At 52.9% G+C, this 19,313-nt stretch overlaps 1 protein-coding gene and 3 non-coding genes across 4 annotated transcripts; 1 reads left to right on the top strand and 3 right to left on the bottom strand.

Moving 5' to 3' along the window:
* Positions 1 to 505: 505 nt before the first annotated feature.
* Positions 506 to 669, bottom strand: LOC142018105 (U1 spliceosomal RNA). Its single transcript, XR_012646704.1, has one exon. It is a non-coding gene; the product is annotated as a U1 spliceosomal RNA (small nuclear RNA).
* On the top strand, positions 604 to 11,738 carry LOC142017899 (uncharacterized). The gene is made up of 3 exons (XM_075003240.1): positions 604 to 1,199; positions 8,827 to 8,933; positions 9,439 to 11,738. Exons 1-3 carry the CDS (start codon positions 604 to 606, stop codon positions 9,858 to 9,860), a joined length of 1,125 nt encoding a protein of 374 aa, XP_074859341.1. The 3' UTR covers positions 9,861 to 11,738.
* Positions 11,739 to 14,909: 3,171 nt separating this feature from the next.
* Positions 14,910 to 15,073, bottom strand: LOC142018104 (U1 spliceosomal RNA). The gene has a single exon (XR_012646703.1). It is a non-coding gene; the product is annotated as a U1 spliceosomal RNA (small nuclear RNA).
* Positions 15,074 to 19,137: 4,064 nt separating this feature from the next.
* Positions 19,138 to 19,253, bottom strand: LOC142018120 (U5 spliceosomal RNA). The gene has a single exon (XR_012646719.1). It is a non-coding gene; the product is annotated as a U5 spliceosomal RNA (small nuclear RNA).
* Between the last annotated feature and the right edge of the window lie 60 nt (positions 19,254 to 19,313).

The following is a 19,313-nucleotide window of genomic DNA, read 5'->3' as shown; positions in this document are numbered from 1 at the left end:
CTCCCTGGCTACGCCCCTCAGCGCCCGCGAGCCCGGGTCTCCCCGCTGCAGTCAGTATGCGCCAGGCAAAGGGTGGCGGCTGCTGGGTCCTCGCAGCCGCTCCGGGCTTCTTCTGGGGCACCTGGCACCAAGCGGGAAACACCCCCTCCCCCGACCCGCAGCGCGCTCGCTGGCCCCTGCGCAAACGTCCTTCGAGCTGCACCTCTCCCCCCACCCTAAATGGCGACCGAGTGATTTGACTGTGACTCGGCAGCCCCTAAGCCTGACGGCATTAGCCAGCCTGGGGCCCAGAGAGAAAACAAAAGAAGCTGCCGGCGGACAGATTTTGCCCAGCCCGCTAGGATAAACGACGGGAAGCGGACGCTTGAAGCTACACCACAACAGCACACGGAAAGGTTGATACAAGGCTTTTTTTACCTCAGCACAACCTAATCCTCCCACAAGCGGAAAACACAACAGACTCCTAGGAATTTTTCTGCCCTTTCTTTTCTTTCACTGCTAGTGTCAGGGGAAAGCGCGAACGCAGTCCCCCACTACCACAAATTATGCAGTCGAGTTTCCCGCATTTGGGGAAATCGCAGGGGTCAGCACACCCGCAGTGCAATGGATGAGCCTCACCCTGGGAAAACCACCTTCGTGATCATGGTATCTCCCCTGCCAGGTAAGTATGAGCTCGTCCCCAACAGCTCCCACTGCCCACCACACCGCAAACACTCTCACCTCACGGGGAACAACGACTCCCCCAACACGCACGCACCCGCACCCGCACCCGCCGCTTCCCGACACCCACACCTGCCCCGCCGCGCTCGGAGACCCATCCCGAGGCCCTGGGCTCCACGCACTACGGCCCTCATCCGCAGATCGCTCCCTCTCCCACAAGGCTCCGCTCGCACGGAGATCTGCATACGGCCGCACGCCGCCCCGCCCCGCCCCTCGAGCTCGCTCCGCCGCCGCCCGCCCGCCCGCCGGTCCCGCTCTTCCCGCGCTGAAGGCGAGCCGCACGGAAGGGCCCGGCCTGGGCTCCCGGAAGAGAGCAGGGCTGCGCTTGAAGGGGGCGCATGCGGAGGGCCGCTGGCAAGGCAGGCGGAAGAGCCGAGAGCTCCGCCGGCCGGGCCGGGGGCCGGGCCACAGCTGAGAGGTGCGCCCAGGGCCCCAGCTCCCGCTGAGCAGCTGCCGAAAGCCAAGGCAGCGCCCCCCGGGTGAGGTCCCAGGCGTCCACTCAGCTGGGAATGGGGCTGCTCCTTTGGCACGGGGAGAACCCGTTTGCATTCGCTGAGCTTGGGGTTCCTAAGCGCTCCTCTCTGCAAGGGGGGGACTGGTTGGTGGCGCTACAGAAGAACTGGAACATCCGAAGGGCTTGCGAGCACAGGCTCCCTCCCGCTCAGCAAGGCAGGCTTCCTGGCGGCTCAGTGTGGCGGGGATGCCCCCCCCTCCCTCCGCGGCTCCTCGAGCTGCACCAGGCCCTGGCCGGGGTTGCTGCAGCTACAGACTGGCCTGTGCCAGAGGGACGGCTGAGGGCAGGGGCTGCTACATGTCTAGGGCATAGAGTGCAGGGGCGCGCGGGACAGACGGACGAGGGCAGGAGGATCATGCGTGGTACCTGCTGCTGGTCCCCACCCAGCTCTCCCCGTGCTCCTTGCTGGCAGGCTTGGTGGACTGGCTTCTCCACTCCTGTCCCTCTGTGCTCTCTGGCTGGGCTCAGTCTGGCATTGATGGGGAAACTGAGGCAGAGAGCGAGCGCACAACTTCCCAGTGGTCCCAATAAATGGACATAACCAATGAGAAATAGACATAGATCAGACCTCAGGCACGGTAACGTACAGAAGCCTGTGGGACAGCGCGTCAGCCTCCCTGGACACTCAGCAAAGGATTTAAAAGTAGCAGTCCGAAAACAAAGCCATTTCAAGAATCAACTGGAGAGAGAAAAATCTCTGAGCTGCAATTTATTTGCAAATTTGACTCCATCGGCCAAGGATTCTAAACAGACACTGGGAGTGGCTGGCCCCTCACAAAAGCAGCTTCTCTGCCCTGGCGCTTAGGAGCTCCCCGTCAGCGTCTGACAACGGGCTTCTGACAATCCCCCGGTCTGATCTGCCTTGGTTCTTTCCTCTTTGGACACGTACCGCTGATCACGGGCCATTTCCGCCTGGCTGGACAGACCTGGTCAGCTCTGGCCCTACCTTTCACTGGGACCCCACTCTTTAGATACCCCTCTGAGCCCCCCCCCGACTCCCCCCCACGCATCTGATGAAGCGGCTCTTTGCCCACCAAAGCTTCGGCTCCGAAACATCTGTTAGTCTACAGGGCGCCACAGGACTTCTTGCTGGGCTCGAAGACGCAGCCTAACACGGCGACCTCGCTGATACAGTGCTCCCAAGCGAGCCTGTGCCAGAGCTGGGACACCAACCTCGGAGTCCAGGCCCCAGATCTGGAGCTTCCAAGGCGTGTGGGGGGAGAGGGGGTGTGAGCCAATGCCCAGGTGCCAGCAAAAGGTCCGGTGGGGCAAAGGGTTTTTTTACAGTTTCATCAGGCACTGACCTTTTCCCTCCCATCCAGACAGTGCCTAGGAATTGTACCTCCTGGGAGGGACCTTGGCACTTATCTGCAGGTAAATTTAATCCAAGGTTTTCTTGTGCTGTCTTTACCCTGTTCATGGCTTCCTGTACTTTCTCACATGAATCCCCACCAATCAAAATGTCATCGATATACTGTAATATTTGGACGTTATGTGGCATGGTCAAACCATCTAGGACTTTTGATGATGCACCGTGGCACATTGTACATGAGTGTTTGAATCCCTGTGGCATCCTAGTGAAAGTACACTGGATGCTGTTCCAGGTGAAAGCAAATCTGTCCTGATCGGCAGGCTGTAGGGGAACCATGAAAAACATGTCCTTTACATCCAGTACAGCTAGTCACTGTTTGTTCCAGGTTTGTATGTTATTTACAATGTCTACTATACTGGGGACTGCTGCAGTTAGGGGTCCAGTGTTGCTATCCAGTTTGCAGTAGTCTACAGTGAGCCTCCATTTGCCATTAGGCTTTTTTACTGGCCACACTGGTGAAGTGTATGGGGAGTGTGTCCGAATTAATAGTCCCCGTTTCTTTAGGTCTTTAATCAATTCTGTTCCAGGAGCCACAGCTTCAGCTGGGACATTGTACTGCTTCACATGAGTCACAGCTGATGGGGGGAGGGGAGGAGCTTGGGCTAGCAGGTTTACATGACAGAGGGAAGCTTTCCCCTCCTCCAGGATCGTTGTGCTGGGTTTGCAGCCGGCTCCATATGCCCACCTTTCTCCAGCAATGATTCCCTCCTTGCCCCTTAGGATGTCCATGCCAAGTATATTGGCACTTCCAAGTACTAATTCATGTTTCCGGGGTTGCCTGTAGGGGTTTAAAGGGATATCCAGCTTTACTTTGACCAGCGGGTAAGACACAGTAGTGCCCTTCACTCCAGCAACCAAAACCTGCTTTCGGTTGGAAGGTGGGGGTTTGGAAAAATTCTCCCTTTTAATCATGGATAATTGGGCTCCAGTGTCTACCAGGAAGGAGACAGTAGTTTTATTATTTACTGTTACCAGGATCCAGGGGTTATTGCTGTGATTTTCTCTCCCTGCCGGTTTGAGCTCACTTATAGAGAGAGAGATTTGTTCCCCTGCTAGTCAATTTTCCTGGTCACTTTCAACTAGCGGCTGCAGCTCTTGTAATTGCTGCCGCAGCTGCGTGTAAGGGGTATCGGAGCTGGGGGGTGCACGAGGACTAATCGCCTCCCTCCCTTGCTTAGCCCCTTTTAAGGCAGCCAGGAGCTTTAGCTTCCCAGTTGGCATTCCGTGCAGCAAATCTCGGGGGTATCCTAGATCTAAACGCTGTTTCCACGGGGGTTATCTTATGCCGAGGCTTAAAGCCTTCTTGCTGCCTTTTATTATCTCCCTTTAAATTTTGCATCTTCACTTTGACCTGTGGTGCCTCAGTTTCTCCAAACTCTCGGAGTTCTCTTAGCATAAGTTCAAATAGCTCCTGATAGGAATAGTTGTGCTGCTGAGCATGATTTCTGGTGGCGAGCATTATTGCCCTATGAGGTCCAGGAGACCCTTTAAGCACTGGTCTCAAATCCTCCGTTATTACCCGTTGTTCCCATGGGCTCTCCTCCTCATCCGCGTTTTCTGGACTAGCTCGGCTGAGCAGAGCTGTTATGAACACAGTCTGCAGGGCTCCTTTAAGTTCATCCCCATTTGTCCACAGGGTGACAGTGGGTTCACCTCTATTAGCGCGGTGGATTCCCCTAGCCCACCTACAGGCAAAGGTCCAAATAGACTTTGGACCCTCCTTATTTCTGGGGGTAAGGAATACTCCTGCACCCAGATTTACCCTCCCACATTCCTGGGAGGACAGCTGTGTATGGCCTGCTCCTGTATCCCATATTTTGCCTAGCCGTTCTATCACTCCTTCCCCAGGCTTTTTGGCAAACTTATTTTGGATCTTGCTTCATTTTGCAGGCTTATAGCTGCGGGTAGTAATTTGGGTGGGTCGTGGCTCTGCCTTTTTGCTAGAGTTACCCTCTCCCTGCTCAGTGAGATCTTTTTGGTAGGTGATGATGGGTCTCATGTGGATGGGGGTGTTTTCTAACTCAGGGGAGGAATAGGTGGAATATACCTCTTCATCAGAGGAATTCCAGATGTCCCCATCCCAATTCATTCCTCTAATATGAATATGGCATTAGGAATATATTACCGACCACCTAACCAGGACAGTGATAGTGATGCTGAAATGATGAGGGAGATTAGAGAGGCTATCAAAATAAAAAACACAGTAATAATAGGAGATTTCAATTATCCCCATATTGATTGGGTGCATGTCACCTCAGGACGGGATTCAGAGATTAAATTTCTTGATGCCTTAAATGACTGCTTCTTGGAGCAGCTAGTAGAGGAACCCACAAGGGGAGAGTCGATTCTCGATCTAGTCTTGACTGGAACGCAGGATCTGGTCCAAGAGGTAACTGTTACTGGACCGCTTGGAAATAGTGACCACAATATAATAACTTTTAATATTCCTGTGTTGGGAAGAACACCGCAGCGGTCAAACACTCTGGCATTTAATTTCAAAAAGGGGAATTACACTAAAATGAGGAAGCTAGTTAAACAGAAACTAAAAGGTAGAGTAATTAAACTAAAATCCCTGGAAGCTGCATGGAAACTGTTTAAAGACACCATACTAGAGGCCCAACTTAAATGTATACCCCAAATAAAAAAACACAGTAAGAGACCTAACAAAGAACCACCATGGCTAAACAGCCATGTTAAAAAGGCAGTGAGAGAGAAAAGGGCAGCTTTTAAAAAGTGGAAGTCAAATCCTAGTGAGGAAAATAGAAAGGAACATAAACACTCCCAAATTAACTGTCATAATGTAGTAAGAAAAGCCAAAAAAGAGTTTGAGGAACAGCTAGCCAAAAATTCAAAAAACAATAGTAAAATATTTTTTAAATACATTAGAAGCAGGAAGCCTGCTAAAAAAGCAGTGGGGCCCTTGGATGATAAAGATATAAAAGGAGCGATCAAGGAAGACAGTGCCATTGCGGAGCGATTAAATGATTTCTTTGCTTCAGTCTTCACGGCTGAAGATGTTACAGAGGTTCCTAAATCTGAGCCAGCCTTTTTAGGCAACAAATCTGAGGAACTCACTCAGATTGAAGTGACATTAGAGGAGGTTTTGGAATTAATTGATAAGCTGAATAGTAACAAGTCTCCAGGACCAGACGGCATTCACCCAAGGGTTCTGAAAGAACTCAAATGTGAAATTGCGGAGTTATTAACAGTGGTTTGTAACCTATCCTTTAAATCCACTTTGGTACCAAATGACTGGAAGACGGCCAATATAACACCAATATTTAAAAAAGGCTCTAGAGGAGATCCTGGCAATTATAGACCGATAAGTTTAACATCAGTACCAGGCAAATTAGTAGAAACACTAGTAAAGAGTAAAATTGCAAGGCACATAGAAGAGCACGAACTGTTGGGCAAAAGTCAGCATGGTTTCTGCAGAGGGAAGTCGTGTCTGTCTAATCTATTAGAATTCTTTGAAGGGGTTAATAAACATGCGGACAAGGGGCACCCAGTGGACATAATATACCTAGATTTCCAGAAAGCCTTTGACACGGTCCCACACCAAAGGCTTTTATGTAAATTAGGTGGTCATGGGATAGGAGGAAAGGTCCTTTCATGGATCGGGAATTGGTTAAAAGACAGAAAACAAAGGGTTGGAATAAATGGTAAATTTTCACAATGGAGGGGGGTAACTAGTGGTGTTCCCCAGGGGTCAGTCCTGGGACCGATCCTGTTCAACTTGTTCATCAATGATCTAGAAAATGAGGTAAGCAGTGAGGTGGCAAAGTTTGCAGATGACACCAAGTTGTTCGGGACAGTCAAAAGCAAAAGGGATTGTGAAGAACTACAAAAAGATCTCAGCAAACTGAGTGATTGGGCAGCAAAATGGCAAATGAAATTTAATGTGGGTAAGTGTAAGGTAATGCATGTTGGAAAAAATAACCCAAATTACACGTACTACATGATGGGGTCAAATTTTGCTACGACAGATCAGGAAAGGGATCTTGGAGTTATAGTGGATAGTTCTCTGAAGACATCCACGCAGTGTGCACCGGCAGTTAGTAAGGCAAATAGGATGTTAGGAATTATTAAAAAAGGGATCGATAATAAGACAAAAGATATCATACTTCCCCTATATAAAACTATGGTACGCCCACATCTCGAGTACTGCGTGCAGATGTGGTCTCCTCACCTCAAAAAAGATATATTGGCATTAGAAAAGGTTCAGAAAAGGGCGACTAAGATGATTAGGGGCTTGGAAAGGGTCCCATATGGGGAGAGGCTAGAGAGACTGGGACTTTTCAGTTTGGAAAAAAGGCGATTGAGGGGCGATATGATAGAGGTATATAAAATCATGAATGGTGTGGAGAAAGTGAATATAGAAAAATTATTTACCTTTTCCCATAATACAAGAACTAGGGGACACCAAATGAAATTGATGGGTAGTAGGTTCAAAACTAATCAAAGGAAATTTTTCTTCACACAGCGCGCAGTCAACCTGTGGAACTCCTTGCCCGAGGAGACTGTGAAGGCCAGGACTCTATTAGGGTTTAAAAAAGAGCTTGATAAATTTTTGCAGGTCAGGTCCATAAATGGCTATTAGCCAGGGATAAAGTATGGTGCCCTAGCCTTCATAACAAGGGCAGGAGATGGATGGCAGGAGATAAATCGTTTGATCATTGTCTTCTGTTCTCCTTCTCTGGGGCACCTGGCATTGGCCACCGTCGGCAGATGGGATGCTGGGCTTGATGGACCTTTGGTCTGACCCAGTATGGCCATTCTTATGTTCTTATGTTCTTAGGTGGAATATACCTCTTCATCAGAGGAATTCCAGATGTCCCCATCCCAATCCTCTGGATCTAGCCAGAGAGCAGCCTCTACTTTAGCTTGATTAATTGTTTGGGGCTTGCTCTCTAATCTCGCCCTCTGCTTTACTCCTTCCTTCCTTCCTTATTAACGGAGTGAGGCGCTGTTCTAATTGGTGCAAATTATTACTTAGCAGGTGCCCTCGGGTGTCTAGGTTCTGGCAGCGCCGCGCTAACTCTTTTTTTTTCCTTTTTACTCTTTTTAATTCCGCTTTCAGATTAGCGTGGCTGTTGCATGCTGCTTGTAGGGCACTTTTAAGTAGCTAGATACAAGCTTCTTTTCCCTTTTTCTGCTTTATTCTACAAGCAGTTCTCCAACTACAGAACTGTGAGCACAGTTCCTCGGGATTTTTCCATTCCCTTTTTAACATTTCTTTATCTCATTTTGGGTCAGCCCAACCTTCCTGGGCAAAGCTTTTTTTCCTACCTTGGTGTGGAGAAAGTGAATGGTGTGGAGAAAGTGAATATAGAAAAATTATTTACCTTTTCCCATAATACAAGAACTAGGGGACACCAAATGAAATTGATGGGTAGTAGGTTCAAAACTAATCAAAGGAAATTTTTCTTCACACAGCGCACAGTCAACCTGTGGAACTCCTTGCCCGAGGAGGCTGTGAAGGCCAGGACTCTATCAGGGTTTAAAAAAGAGCTTGATAAACTTTTGCAGGTTAGGTCCATAAATGGCTATTAGCCAGGGATAAAGTATGGTGCCCCAGCCTTCAGAACAAGGGCAGGAGATGGATGGCAGGAGATAAATCACTTGATCATTGTCTTCTGTTCTCCTTCTCTGGGGCACCTGGCATTGGCCACCGTCGGCAGATGGGATGCTGGGCTGGATGGACCTTTGGTCTGACCCAGTATGGCCGTTCTTATGTTCTTATGTTCTTATGCACCTTGCTGAAATCAGTGACTGGCTTCATGCTGCTGTATTGGAACTAAGAGCACAGACAGACCCTGCTCCCTGTGCCAATTCTGTGAGCCGATGCCCAGGTGCCAGCTAAAGGTCTGGTGGGGCAAAGGGGGTGATGCTGCACCGGCAGCTACGCTAAGCAGCCAGGGCAGGCTGGGGTCTTTGGTTTGCGTTTAGTTCGGGTACAGCAGCAAGAGGAAAATTTACACTTATTAGAGGCTTTAACAATTACCTTTTATTTACACAAAGATTGAAACAATTTAACTTAAAAAAAGTTTTAGACAAACTAGCTAACTTAAACTAATACAAGTAATGTGTACACAAGAAAGGCCTGTTGCAGGTGTGATTTTCACCCCTGCCTCTTAGACCTGGTGGAACCAGAGTCTTTCCCTCAATTGCTATAGGAAAGAAGTGTAATACAGGTGTAATTTTTACCCCTGCCTCATAGATCCGGTGTGACCCAGAATCTTTCTCTCAATCCCTCGGAAAGAAGTAGATGCGAACCGGGAGTCCCCAGTCTCGGGAGTCAATACCGGACCTGGCCAGCAGGTGTAGGTGATTGGAGCTCAAAGGGGGTGGGCTGCCAAACCCCTCTTTATACCCCTTTGGTCACGTAGGCTTCTTCCTGGTCTCAAGTGGCCAATGGGGGAGGAACGTGTTTAAACCCCAGGTTTCCCAGGGAAGGTGCACAGCTCAATTCGCACCTGTAAATTGTGGACAATTGTGCACCTTTGAAGGTAATGGGCGGAGGTTCCCCGTTCTTCCTGGGGCAGTAATCAGGCGTGTCAATCACCAATATCATCCAAAAGGGTGGCCATTAGCTAGCCCATTCACTGTCTGGTTTCTGTGTATGGTAAAAATCTAGGTAAAACAGCACACCTGCGTTCCCAGGGCATCAAAGGCTGCCTGTCTCTCTCTCTCTGTCTTTGCCAGTGGGGAGGAGAGAAAAAAAGGCCAAATGGGGGTGAGGGGGGGTTGTCAGCTGGCCCTTGCACTCCAGCTGCTGTCACACCTCACGCTCTCATTCAGCAGCTAAACCAGAAGGTTCATTTCTCCACAGCGACGCGGCCTAGAACAGACTCCTCAACGCAGCACACCAGCCCTGGGCCTGGCAGCAGGAAACTCACCAGCACCAACTGGTCATCCCGCAAGAGGACTCACGTTGGAACTCACCTCTGCCGCCACCAGAGTGCCAACTGGCCGTGCAAGCTGTCACGTCCTTCAGCTTGCAGGCAAACTGGGGCTGGATTCCAGCCAGGGGCTGTGCCTGACCTGGGGGAGGAAGCGACTCAGCGCACTTCAGGGAACCTCTTCTCCTTGCCCAAACTGAGGCTAAAGGGAGTGGCTGGTGGTGGCGGTGTGTGGGGAGGAAGGAAGGAAGGAAGGAAGGAAAGCGTTTCCCTGCAGCGCACAGAGCCGTGCAGAACTACGTGTGACCCTGACCACACACACAGGGTCACGCCAGACATGGGCCCCTGTTAGCCGGTGGCCAGGTAATGTGCGGTGAGGTACTCCCCTGGGTCCTAAGCAACCCAGTTTTTTACTGTTAGAGCAGGCAGCTCCTAGCACTCTCACCCACGGCCAGGCTGTAGTAACCCAACGGTTAAAGTTCTTTTTGTTGCGCCGGCTGTGTTGCAGTAACAAAAGGGTTAACAAAATGGTTAGGCTCAGAGCTTAACTAGTTACAAGTTTACTTAAGCTACAGTTATAAGCGTGCGGTTACAAAAGGCTATTGTTTACTTCTTATATGCTAGCAAAGTACAGGTGTTAACAAGTTACGTTACAATCCAATACAAAGATATCTGTTACCATCTAACACAATGATATCTTGGCACAATGACATCTAGTTACAGAGCTCTAATTCTTTAGCTGTGCACAAAAAAGTCGGAGACCTAGCATGGGTGTATCTTACCCTCTCTGCGTCTCTCGATACCAGCGTAGCCAAGCCGGATCGGTCACTCAATTCCGCGGAAAGACGAATACGAGGTTGGGCGTCCCCAGCTGTGGACCTCGGGAAGCAATCACCTGATCCGACCAGCAGGTAGTTGGTGGAATGCACTCAAAGTTAGAGTTCTGCTGGACCCATCTTTTATACCCCTTTTGGGTTATGTATTCTCTTTCTTATCTATGGTGCCAGATCATACTGGTCTGTCTTTGTGACGCCAGTTTGTTACAAGGGCATTTCTTACTTAGTTTGCACTTGTAAGACAAGAGATAAGCAATTTAGGAGTACAGGACATTCTTTTTGTGCGGGCGGGGCACTTCCCCTTCTGGGGTGATTGTGTGTCTGTGCATCATATCGATCAATGCCAGCTGGGGTGATTTCTGAGGGTCCCCCCCCACCTCTTGTTGACAGTCTGGCCTGTTAGCCTTCCATCTGTACTTTCTGCTTCTCAGGGTCACGATAAGCTAGCATATCTGGGCCTCAATGAAGGCATCAAAGACTGTGCTGTCAGCAGCCATTTCCGTGCCCTGTGTGCTCCTCGGTGGGCGGGGGGGCAGCGAGCAAGCTGGCTTGTAAGGGGGAGACTTTGTCTGGCTACAGCCCCCAATCCCCCTTTTCCCTCCCCAGATCACTCACCCCCCGGCCTGTTCCTGCAACCCCGACCACTGCTCCCGCGACTCACTTCCAGACGCCCCCCCCGCACCCTCACCGCGCTCCTGTAGCCTCCCTCCTAACCAGATCCCCACCATCTCCTCTCTTCCCTTTCCCCTCCCCAGCCCATTCCTGCACCCTTCCTCCCACGCAGAACCCATAACCTCACGCTCGACTCACCCCTTCACCCTCCCTGCGTCCACCAACCCGAGCTCGCTCCTGCCCCCGGTGCCCAGCCCCCGCATCCGCACCCCAGCCCGCTCCCCAGCAGCCCCGCCGCCATGCAAGGAGCCTTTCATTTCTGGCCGCAGCACCCCGGAGCCTGAGCGGCCCCGCACCTTAATCTAACGGCCCTGGGCAGCCCCCTTGGCTCGGAGCTGGAGCTGGAGAAAAGTGGAGCCGATGTCTTTTTCCGCTCCTCAGCTGAGGCTTTAGAGTTCTTTCTTTCCTCAAGTCCGGGAGCTTTCTGGCGGCTTTTTCCTTCTTGCTTGCAAGCAAGCGGCGACTGACCGATTTGTCAGTGACTCGGCAGCCCCTAAGCCCAAAGGCATTAGCCAGCCTTGGGCCCTGAAAAGAGACAAAAGACCATGCGACCGGAGAGATTTTGCGAAGCCCGCTGGGGCAAACATCAGCAGGCAGAAGCCAAAAACTACACCACAGCAAGTGGTTAAAGTAAGACTTTGTCTTTAGTGCCAACCACCCTGCCGCAACCTCAGTTTCACACCCTGGCTACGTCTACACGTGAACGCTACATCGAAATAGCTTATAGCTGCGGGCTCCCAGGCGGCCGAGCGCTGGCCCGGCCTCTCGCCTTCTCTGCCTGCCCGCCCGCCCGCCCGCCCGGCTCTTCCAGCGCTGAAGGCGAGCGGAAGGGCCAGCGCTCGGCCGCCTGGGAGCCCGCACGGAAGGCCCCGGCCTGGGCTCCCCGAGGAGACGGACCCCCGCTCACCTCCCCGCTCGCTGCACCCGCCCCCCCACCGGGCCCCTGGGAGCGGCACACGAGAGCGGGCCTGCGCTTGAAGGGGGCTCGTGGGGAGGGCCGCTGGCAAGGCCAGCAAAAGCCGAGCAGGCGCAAGAGCCGAGAGCTCCGCAGGCCGGGACGGTGGCCTGGGGCACAGCTGAGGGGTGCGCCCGAGGCCCCAGCTCTCGCTTAGCAGCTGCCGAAATCCAACGCATTGGCCCCCGCCCCTGCCCCAGGATGTCCCCGGGGGGCTGTGCCACGTCCGGGAGCCCAGCACTGCCAAGGCTCAGGCTGCTCCTTCCGCTCCCGGTGTCAGCACATGCCCGAGGGCTGGGGCACGGCTTTCTGTGGGCATCCCACGTAGTTCCCTCCACCCTGTTCATCACTTCCCGACCCGTGCCCTAAACAAGCCCCAGCCACAGCCGGCCCGTCCTCCCCGCACGGCCTGCGCTGGGCCGCCGTGCTCCCGGGCCCTTGCAGAAGCAGGGGGTGGGGGTGGGAGTGGCGGTGGACCCTCCCTCCCCAGGCGACCCTCCGGCCGCCCTTCCATCTGCGTCGGCCTGGTGGGCGTCATCGGGACCTTACTGGATTCACATGTGACTGTACAAAACATGGCTGAACCCACCGCTGTACATTTCCACACAAACACGTGCCAAGGGGCCAAGCCACCTGCCTGGAGAAAGCACGAAAGATTCCCTGGCCTCTCTTCCTGCCGCCTGTAGGCAGCTACCCTTGTTGAATCTGACGCGATGAGCACTGCCTCGGCACGTCTCGTGCAAATGCTTGCTTCTGGGCCGCCTCAACAGGAGGCTTAGCAACCTACCGCAAAAGCTTGTGAATAGCAAAGTCAGCTGAATAGTGGCGACAAAAAGACAATGCCTTTCCTAGGTGCCAATGCCCACTCGACAAACTTTGCTGTGACCCTTCAGGCCAGCGCATCAGCCACGGCTGACGAACGAAAAGGACAGCGTCAGACGTGGATGGGTGACCTGCTCGTCTGACAAACTCCATCTTGAGCTGTGCTTTCGCACAGCGAGAGCCACGCAATTCCCTCCACGTGAGCGAGGGTACCAAGGGAGCCGGGAGAAGGCCTCCATCTTATCTAGCTCATCACTTCAGGAGCATCCTTGCTATCAACTGAGCCCCAAATGACTGAGGGCCCATCCTAACTCCGGACGTACCCCGGAGACTTACACCACAGCAAATTACTCCATCCCTGCTACAAAGCGGCACCAAGACATTTGCGTTGCTTTACGTCATTAAACTTCTTGGACAACTTTGCTCTTAACTTTTCCCTTCTCTTTCATTTCTTCTTTCCACCTTTAACATGTATAGGCTACAGGCTTAGCGCAGCGTGCTCCTTGGGATGAGCTCCCAGGCACACACTGAGCTGGCAATGTGCTGGTCCTTTGGCACGGCGAGAACCTCTTTGGCTTTGGTGAGGTTGGCTTCCATACCCTCTCCTCCGTGCAAGGAAGGTACTGGTGGTGAAACAGAAGAACCGCAGCATCTGACGGGCTTGCGAGCTACAGGCTTCGTGGTGGCTCCGTCTGGTGGGCATGCCCGGGGCTCCTCGAGGCGCACCGGGCCCTGGCCGGGGTGGTTGGAGGTACACACTGGTCGGTGCAGGACGGACGGCTCAGGGCAGGGGCTGCTACCTGTCCAGAGCATACAGGGCAGAAGGCGGGCGGGCGGGACAGACAGACAGACGATGGAAGGTAGATCATGAATGGCACCTGCTGCTCGTCCCCCCACAGCTCCCCCGTGCTCCTTGCCGGCAGGGTTGCTGGACTCCCTTCTCCACTGCCGTCCCTCTGTGGTTTCTGCCTGGACTCAGCCTGGCACTGGTGAGGAAACTGACGTGCACAGCGACCGCACAACTTCCCGGTGCTCCCAAGCGAGCCTGTGTCAGAACTGAGAAACCAACCCAGGAGTCCAGGCCCCCAGCTGGAGATTCCACGGGCCGAGAGGGGGGAGGGGGGCGGCCCTGGGTCTCGCACCCCAGCTGCCCTCAGACGGGACGCTCTCATTCAGCAGCTAAACCAGAAGGTTCATTTGACGACAGGGACAGGGCCTACAACAAGTTGCCATGTCCTTCAGCTTCCAGGCAAACTGGGGCTGGATTCAGCACAACAGCAGAAGCACGTGACTCCCAACCCCGCCACAGCTACGCTACACGTGGCCCCCATTCCCCTCCCTAGATCCTGCACCCCCGGGCCTGTTCCCCCGCTGGCTCTCCCCAGGCCCTGCAGCACCTACCCCGATCCTGTGACCCCTTCCGGACACACCCCCCACCCCCTCACCCTGCTCATGTAGCCTCCCCCTCACCCACATCCTCACCATCTTCTCTATTCCCTCTCCCCCCTAGCTGCCACCCACAGCCCGCTCCTGCACCCTTCCTCCCACGCAGAACGCACAAGCTCACGCTCAGCCCACTCTTTCACCCTCCCTCCCGCCGTCCGCAGCCCAAGCTCCTTCCTGCACGCTCTAGCTCCTGCCCAGAGCCCGCATCCGCACCCCAGCAGCCCTGCCACCGCCGCCACGCAAGGAACCCTTTCATTTCTGGCCCCGCCCTGGAGCCTGCGGGCTCCCGCATGGTAATCTGAGGGCCCTGGGCAGCCGAGGCTCGGCGGGAGGGGCGGCGAGATTGAGAGAAGCAGGGCCAACGTTTTCTCGCTTCTCAGTCGAGAGTTCTTTTTCTCTTCGAGTCAGCGAGCCTTGGGCCTTTTTCCTTCTGGCTTGCAAGCAAGCGGCACAAAGCACTCTTGGCCCCCGGAAGGCGCACAAATTTTTAACAGCTCCTTAGAGAACCACCCACCCAACGAAAGCAACAACCTCTGCAGCACGCACGAGACCAGCGCCCCCCACGAGCAACACAGCAGGCTGACAACACCGCGACAAACCGAACCACGACGACTGAAACTTCGGCCGCCTAAGCCCCCACTTTCCACAGCTTTTCTTTCACAACCAAGACCAGGGGAAAGCGCGAACGCAGTCCCCCACTACCACAAATTATGCAGTCGAGTTTCCCGCATTTGGGGAAATCGCAGGGGTCAGCACACCCGCAGTGCAATGGATGAGCCTCACCCTGGGAAAACCACCTTCGTGATCATGGTATCTCCCCTGCCAGGTAAGTATGAGCTCGTCCCCAACAGCGCCCACTGCCCACCACACCGCAAACACTCTCACCTCACGGCGAACACACACTCCGCCACCATCTACACACGCCCACACCGCTCCTCACCGCTTCCCGACACCCACTCCCCCCCGCCGCGCTCCAACACCCACCCCGAGCCCCTGCGCTCGCCCCACTTCGGCCCCGCTCTGCACATCCCTCCCTCTCCCACAAGGCTCCGCGCGCACCCATATCTGCATACGGCCGCACGCCGCCCCGCCCCGCCGCGCGGCCCCGTCCCGCCCCTCTCGCCTTCTCTGCCTGCCCGCCCGCCCGGCTCTTCCAGCGCTGAAGGCGAGCGGCCGGGCCAGCGCTCGGCCGCCTGGGAGCCCGCACGGAAGGCCCAGGCCTGGGCTCCCCGAGGAGACGGACCCCCCCCCTCCCGCTCACCTCCCCGCTCGCTGCACCCGCCCCCCCACCGGGCCCCTGGGAGCGGCACACGAGAGCGGGCCTGCGCCTGCGCTTGCGCCTGCGCCTGAAGGGGGTCGTGGGGAGGGCCGCTGGCAAGGCCAGCAAAAGCCGAGCAGGCGCAAGAGCCGAGAGCTCCGCAGGCCGGGACGGGGGCCTGGGGCACAGCTGAGGGGTGCGCCCGAGGCCCCAGCTCTCGCTTAGCAGCTGCCGAAATCCAACGCGTTGGCCCCCGGCCCTGCCCCCGGCCGCGCCGGATGTCCCCGGAAGAACACACGCACCCGCCCACCTACCGTGCGCACTTCATCGTGGGACCTAATGCTAATGAGGCCCGGTGGGCGGGGGGTTTGCATCTCTCTCTCATTTGCGTACTTTGGGATGTGTCTTCAGTAGCCCAAAACTTCGAAATGGCTTTTTAAATAGCCACTTCAAAGTTTACTAATGAAGCGCGGAAATCTATTCTTTGAAATTGACACCCCTCGGAGAGGTGCGGGTTGTCCAGACGGGGTTCCTTTTCCAGAGGACCCAGGCAACTTCGAAATTCCTTTATGTGTAACAGCAGATAGGCACGAGGGGCTTTTCAAGTTCCCCGGGCTCCTTTTCAAAAAGAGCCCCACGTGGATGAGCCTCGCCGCAGTTCTCCGTACGGCAATTTCCAAGTGTGGCCGGTGTCAGCGTTCTAAGTTGATGCTGACTATGTATTTCATTCCTTCGTAAGTCAACCCTGAAATGGCTATTTACACGACCATTTCAAAGTTCTGTGCTTTGGTTGACGTTGTCAGCCCCGAGGTTTTTTCTTACGTATTTAGCTTTCTTCATTTATATAGTTCTTTTGAAACAGAAGCAGAAGTGTAGATGCACCGAGTGAAAAAATTACTATGTCTCACTTCCGTAAAATTGTGAAAATCATAAAATCAAAATGTCACACAGGTAGTCATGTTACTCTGTAACTCTGACAACAACAAAAAGTCCTGTGGCACCTAGTAGACTAAGGGATATTTTGGAGCATAAGCGTTAGTTGGCAAAGATCCGCTTTCGCAGATGCATGAGTTGTGGGTGGGGGGGTGTGGTTTCAGAGGGGTATTTAAAGAGTGGGGTTCTTGTAAGAGGGAGGGCCACGGCTGACAAGGTCTATTCAGCAAGGTGGAAATGGCCCCGTGTCAACAGTACTTATCAAAAGAGGAAAACACAAGTCAGATCAGACAAGGGGATGTGAGCCTTTGTCAGAGTCTACTGGGGAACTATTAGCACCCAGAACAGAGAAACTGCCTTTGTAAGCCGCAAGCCACTCCAGTCTCTGTTTAATCCATGGTTAATGGAATCACATTTACAAATAAATTGCAGCTCAGAGATTCTCTCTCCATTTGATTTTTAAAATTTTTTTGTTTCAGAACTGTCACCCTTAATTCTGGCACTGAGTGTCCAGGGAAATTGACCTGTCCCCCCCCACAGGCTTCTGTACATTACCGTTCCTGATGTCTGGTTTCTAGCCGTTTATTCTTTCACAGAGACACTTTTCGGTTTGGGCAATGTAAATTGCAGTGGAGCATTGCTGGCACATGATAGCATTTCTTATATTAGTAGATCTGCGTGTAAAGAAGCCCTGATGGTATAATTGGTGTTAGGTTCTGTGATGATGTCACTGGTGTAGGTACGTGAGCAGAGTTGGCAGCGAGGACAATTGCAGGGGCTGGTTCCAGGCCTAGAGTCAGCGGTTTGTGATTTGTCGTGGCTGGTAAGGATTTGCTTCAGGCTGGCAGGCTGCCTGTAGGTGACGACAGGCCTGCCTCCCAAAATCTGTGAGAGTGAAAAATCATTGTTCGGGATGGGTTGCAGATCACTGATGATGCGCTGGAGAGGCCTTAGCTGGGGGCTGTATGTGATGGTCAGTGGTGTTGTCTTGTTTTCCTTAAGAGGCCTGTCTTGTAGCAGGTGTCTTCTGGGTACCCTCCTGGCTCTATCAATCCGTTTCCTCACTTTCTTGGGTGGGTACTGTAGTTTAAGAGAAGCTTGGTAAAGATCTTGTAGATATTTGTCTCTGTCTGATGGATCAGAGCAAATACGGTTGTACCTTAGTGACTGGCTGTAAACAATGGATTGTGTAGTATGCCCTGGATGGAAGCTGGAGGCGTGTCCATAAGCATAGCGATCTGTGGGTTTTTGGTATTGGGTGCTAATTATGTGACCATTGCTTATCTGTACAGTAGTGTCCAGGAAGTGAATTTCTTGCGTGGACTGGTCCAGGCTAAGGTTGATGGTGGGGTGGAAACTGTTGAAATCATGGGGGAACTCTTCAAGAGCCTCCTTCCCATGGGTCCAGATGATGAAGAGGTCATCAATGTAGTGCAGGTAGAGGAGGGGCCTAGGAGACGAGAACTGAGAAAGCGTTCTTCCAGGTCAGACATAAAAATGTTGGCCTACTGTGGGGCCATGCGGGTGCCCATCGCAATGCCACTGATTTGAAAGTATAATTTGTCCCCAAATCTGAAATATTTGGGGGTGAGGACAAAGTCACAAAGCTCCGCCACCTTTCGTGCCTCGGTCTCATCCGGAATAATGTTCCTAACAGCTTAGAGTCCATCTTTATGTGGGATATTGGTGTAAAGGGATGGTGTTTTTCAGGAGGGTCACCAATGGATGGTAGTTTCCTGAGGAAATTGGTGGTATCTTGGAAAAAGATGGTGGTGCTGGTACCATAGGATCAAACTAGAGAGTCCACATATCCAGGCAATCCTGTGGTGAGAGTACCAATGCATGAAATGATGGGGCCTCCATGATTCCCAGGTGTATAGATCTTTGATAGCAGACAAAATAATCCTAGTTTGAATTCAGGGGGTGCAACTATAAAAAATCTTTCCAGATGTCTACTGTAAATATAAATTAAGAACATATACCTTCAAAACCTTTTGTTCAGGTTCATACCCCCAATAACACAATGGCTACGTCTACACGTGCACGCTACATTGAAATAGCTTATTTCGATGAATAGCGTCTACACGTCCTCCAGGGCTGGCAAGGTCGATGTTCAACATCGACGTTGGGCAGCACCCTACGTCTACACGTGCACGCTACATCCGCAGGGGCTGGAGAGAGCATCTCTCAACCCCTCAGCTGATGGCCGCCATGGGGGACCAGGCTATTTCGATGTTGCGGGACGGGCAAAGACTACACCCTCCCGTCAAAGTAGGTCGCTATTCCCATCCCCTCATGGGGTTAGCAACTTCGACATCTCGCCGTCTAACGTCGATTTCAACTTCAAAATAGCGCCCCACACGTGTAGCCATGACAGGCGCTATTTCAAAGTTAGTGCCGCTATCTCAAAGTAGCATGCACATGTAGACACAGCTTACACGTGTAGACGTGACAGGCGCTATTTCGAAGTTAGTGCCGCTATCTCAAAGTAGCATGCACATGTAGACACAGCTTACACATGTAGACGTCACAAGCGCTATTTCGAAGTTGCCGTTGCTACTTCAAAAGAGCCTGCCTGGCCAGACGCAGTTACACAGACGCAAAAACACAAACACCTTTAATTTAAACAGAGCACAAAACCAAAAAGCTTTAAACTCAGCACCATCGCAACACAAACACTGATTCTACCTTTTAACAGACATAAGGCAGCTTCACCAGAGTGAAGCCTCAAAAAATTGGTTGAAAACTCATAAATGTTCCTCTCCACGGAAATCTTTAGTAAAAGGCGAAAGATTTATACGATCTGAAGAGAAACCAGAGTATACCACGAGACCCCCACACGCGCTGCCCGCCAAAGAACGACTTCCTCCGAGCTCACGGTGG

Source organism: Carettochelys insculpta, chromosome 9 (genome assembly GCF_033958435.1).
Source record: "Carettochelys insculpta isolate YL-2023 chromosome 9, ASM3395843v1, whole genome shotgun sequence".
Taxonomy (NCBI): Eukaryota; Metazoa; Chordata; order Testudines; family Carettochelyidae; genus Carettochelys; species Carettochelys insculpta.
Note: the sequence above shows the minus strand (reverse complement) of the source record. Positions and strands in the feature narration are given on the sequence as shown.